We start from the raw sequence: 4,698 nt of genomic DNA, 5'->3' as shown, positions 1-4,698 counted from the left end.
AATATGGGGATATGTCCAATCAAGATGTACAGCAAAACAAATATCCCAAGACGGAAAAATGTCCATGATTAATAATAACCTCATGTAAATATATTAGTCCATCTGTGAGGGCTGTGGGAGGTGGTACGACGATCCAGTCACAGCCTCCGACTTGAAGCCAACAGGCGGAGCCAGTAAACCTGCCCCCTCTGATGGGCATATAAATTTTGGTCACTGGACCGTAATTCAACACTCCTCGATCTGGGGTTTGTTTAGAAAGCACTTGACAGAACCATTTCTCCCAAGTTACCAGAATGACTACGTCGATGATTTTTCTCAGTTTGTTTCTGACTTTCTTATCCTGTGAGTGCTTTTTCTCCCAGTTTCTGTTTGATATCGTTTAAGTGTTAGTCCACCTCTGGAATGTAAAAGATTCTGGAATCATTTCATCAGTAAAACTGTTCATATTTTATTTTCTTTTTGAAGGTGTCCAGTCGGAGATTACTTTGACTCAACCAGAGGCAGAGAACAGCAAACCTGGAGGCTCCCTGAAACTGACCTGTAAAACCAGCGGGTTCGATCTTGGCAGCTACACGATGGGTTGGGTCCGCCAGGTTCCGGGACAGGGTCTGGAGTTGTTGGTTAGCTACTATTCTTCATCGAACAATTACTATGCGCCAGCGATTAAAGATCGATTTACTGCATCCAAAGACACTTCAAACAACATCTTCGCGTTGGAAATGAAGAGCCTGAAGATCGAAGACACCGCCATCTATTACTGTGCAAGAGACCACAGAGCGAGGAACAATGGCTGGACACGTCCAAAAACTGCTCAAGGAGACGCTTCGTCGATTCCACTGTAAACTGATGGTTAGTACTTGTTTTCGATGTGAGAGTCACAACTATAATGTGAAGTGGACCTCAAACTGCTTCTTACAAAACTATCACACAGGAAATGAACCATTAAAAATAACAAACCAACCAAAAAATAGGGTAAAGTTTTAGGTATGTCGTATGTACTGCTAATAGTTCCATCAATTAAAGATTTGGGCATAATGTTAATTTGAATATATCTGTCACCTCAGGAAATCTCTGCTAATTGTGTTATGCAAGCTATGGCATTGATTCCACGATGATGAATAATAAATCTCTATTTCACTTCAAAATTGAGACAGAATATAGAACAAACAATGAGGGCAGCTTCTGTGCGGGTTTACATCACTGTGATACTACAGTGGGTCACAGTGATGTGAACACCGACATCGTCATTCAGAAACCGCTGACAAGTGTTTCGTTCAAATTGGCGATTAGGGCCATAACAGGAGGGACAAATAATGCAAGACTTAATTAAAATGCAGTCCAGTAAACCTCGTCTGTAGAAATGTATAAAATTCTTCTACTTTCTTCGTGTAGATGGACACGTTAAACGTACACCAAACATTAAATTATATTCCAAGCACCTTTAAAAATACAATGAGAAGTAAAAGCCTAAACTTTTGCACTGCATCATTTTTAGAGGAGCCTGAACCAGTTTTTTTTTTAGGAATCAATGAAATTAGGTATCTGCATTTTACAGTGTACAGTCCGCCATAGTATTTGAAATCATGCATCTCACAGTGACATACTGGGGTCGCACAGCAATTCTGATCAATACAAGAACACGTTCGGCTCTAACTGTTAGAAACTGGGTCAGTGTTTACTTTTACAAACCATCCAAACGTGCAGTGCAGTATCAATTCTGTGGGGTATTACCCGAATATCACGGTTTAATTTGTAAAAACGGCGATAATTATTGATAACTAGTTGGTGATATTGACAATCACTTCATGTGTTATTCTTTGAAGTGTAAAACATTAGAATCAGTTATCAAGAATGAGCAGAATCCATTTGCACAATTATAACGTGATGAAGATTTGTCGTGATTTTATTTTGCCTCTGGTTATGAATATTTAAAATAATGACAGTTTTTGTTTGTTTTGTGCAGAGCCCGTTATTGTGTGACCCCGTCCAGGGAATGTAACATCGTGACGACTTCGCTGAGTGGGGACAAGGAACCATGATGACTGTGACTTTAGGTAAGAACCTTGAACGTTCTTAGCAACCGTGATATTTGTTTAGACTGTCTATGAATTTGAGTAATTAATGATTCAAATGAAACTCGGATTCTGTGCTGGGTTTAGTTTGGTTCCAATTGCCTTTTCTGCAAAGTAATTATAAAATTCATTTCAGTCTCAGCAAATATGTAAATTGCTGGTGAGAGATTCAGTTATTCGGCGTTTCTCTCATTTTTATCAGATGACAATACTGCGTTAATTGAAAAAAACAAGTGTATTGAACAGTATGACGCTTAAACATTGATTAATGCCAGTGACACCCAATATCTGCGAGTTTTAGTATCGACAACAAACGTTAAGAATTTTAAAGTGTTTGAAAAAACCGAACATTGACAAAATATGCTGAAATATTATTGTCAATTTCTTCGCTATATTCCAGCTACACCTTATGTTCTTGTCGTGATTGTACTTTGTGGTTCAGTATGTTAATTTTGTTGATGATAAGCACGTCAGATTCTCTCTTGAAATTTTCTTGCGGTGCTATAGTTCATTCTGTTGATTTGAGTTGATCGGTTTGATCAACTGAAATGATTGACAATCAGTTGATTTCAGCTGATTGGATTCTGAGTTTGTTTTACTTGATTCTGTTGAATTGAGTTGCTTAGATTCTGTTTCTCTTTCATTTGAATTTGCTTTTTTGAGTCGATTGAATTCTGATTTTGTTTTACTTGACTCTGTCGAATTGAGTTGTTTGGATTTTCATTAACTTTGTGGAATAGAGCTGGGTTTTAAACGAGTTTCATGCTTTCTGTAATTGGTGCTTTCTTTATTTCCCTGTTGATGAGGTTGTCCACATGGATTACTTTTAATTACTAATACTTGTGAAGCTCTTTGCTTTTCCTGCATCGTTTCTGCATTTGTTGAACTCGTGTGGCGACATTGATTGATTGAAATCATTATATCCGTTTGCAACTGTCTGAAAACAGACTTAATGGAGACACACGGAAGGTTCGAGGAATAAAAAATTACGACATTTCAGTTCATTGATTATTTTTTCAAAATAATTTCGTTCTAATTGTAAAATAAGTAAAGTCTGTTCTTACTCGCCTCATATAAATACAATTTGGAACTAACATCTCAAAATGCCTAATTCATCAACTTTCATAACTGAGAGCAAAGTTAGTATAATGCACAATTATAATGCGAAAATATGTGTTCATTGAACTAATCTTGTTTTGACACTAAAGTCATGAATCGATATATGACTCTAACTGTTCTACTCCGCAGTGCTCACAATTTACATGAACAGAAAAGGTAAACAGGTTGGAAATAAATTGACTTGCAGCTAAAAATTTTTAGAAATGTGCTAAGCTTTATGCGTTGTTAAATAAGTCACCTTGAAATCAAGGCTGCTGCTTTGGCTTCTTATTTCTATATAATTTAATCATTAGCTTGTTTGATGGTGAGCAGCTTTGATGGATTCCAATTTGAGATTTCTTTTGCAATGTTACAGTTCTGTTGAAAATGCCTGCGGAGCCAATTCTGCTGCAAACACATGACTCTCCCTCAAAGTTGTGATTTGGTTATTTTTGTTCTATTGAGAAGAGAATATGCTTGGGGGCATCAAAGTCGTAATATTTGTGAAGTGGTTTCTGGTTTCTACATAGTTTTAGCATTGTTTCGATGGTTGGTGAAATGAAACGCTTCAGTTTCCTCGTCGAATGCAAACAGCATTCGAGTTGAAATTTCCTAAAGCCTAACATTAGGCGAAAGGCAAATGGCAAAGGTTTGGAAATTAAAGAAAAACAGATAACCTGTGGAGCAATTTTTACTTCTACGTAATAGTTGCAGATTAACCTATTCCATCCCTTGCAATCAGTTATTTCGATCACAAGATCTTTCCTTGTATAGTTTACAAGACACAGGGAAATATGATTGGAATTTCAACAATATAATGTTCTAATCGTTCTTGATATTGAGCAAAAATGCCATAACGGTGATCAAGAATCACCATTCAATTCCGTCATATATTACAAACGAGATTTCTGGCTGGGAACGATAATTGGCAAAGACTAATTAGCAATTCTTCCGAAATACTAAGACGAAGAACAGATCAAATTCACTGCATTGATCATTTTCACAAGTAACTTGGATTAATTAATTGTTATATCCCTGATTAAACTATGTTTGTGGGAATAAAAACAAAACTTTAAATGATGATTTAACCTGCAGTGTTCTATGTTTTCCCAATTCATGTGGTTTAAATATATAGAGTTTCATTATACAACGTCATATCAACTCAAGAGTCACTCCTTCAGAAACAACTGATGTCGGGGATTATGTGACCAAGGTTAGAGTTTGTATTAATTAAAATTATCCAAGCATGAACTCATCATGCGAATGCTTGCTGCAAATGCAGAGAATGTGTTATATATCAATGCGTTGAGACATATGCAGAGTTTACAATTTTGCAGAAGCAGTAAATACAGAGTGTTAGAACACATTGCTTATTTCAAACAATAAAATTGAGTAATATTTACTTTAATTAATTTCCTTGACCAATTGATGCAACTTAGCCGTCTGAAGGATATTGTTCACATTAGTTAAGTGTGATGATAATTTATTTAGACATCAGGTAAAGAGGGCGATTCCCGGCAGAAACACA

At 36.4% G+C, this 4,698-nt stretch overlaps 1 gene segment (V, D, J or C); it reads left to right on the top strand.

Moving 5' to 3' along the window:
• Nucleotides 1–212: 212 nt before the first annotated feature.
• Nucleotides 213–4,698, top strand: part of LOC109930522 — an 8,016-nt gene continuing 3,530 nt past the window's right edge. Inside the window, 3 exon segments of the C gene segment in view lie at nucleotides 213–342; nucleotides 466–786; nucleotides 2,001–2,054. Of these exon segments, the coding sequence occupies nucleotides 294–342; nucleotides 466–786; nucleotides 2,001–2,054 (424 nt within the window).

Source organism: Rhincodon typus, chromosome 42, assembly GCF_021869965.1.
Source record: "Rhincodon typus isolate 14 chromosome 42, sRhiTyp1.1, whole genome shotgun sequence".
NCBI lineage: Eukaryota > Metazoa > Chordata > Chondrichthyes > Orectolobiformes > Rhincodontidae > Rhincodon > Rhincodon typus.
The sequence above is the reverse complement of the archived record's forward strand: the minus strand, read 5'-3'. Positions and strand labels throughout refer to the sequence as shown.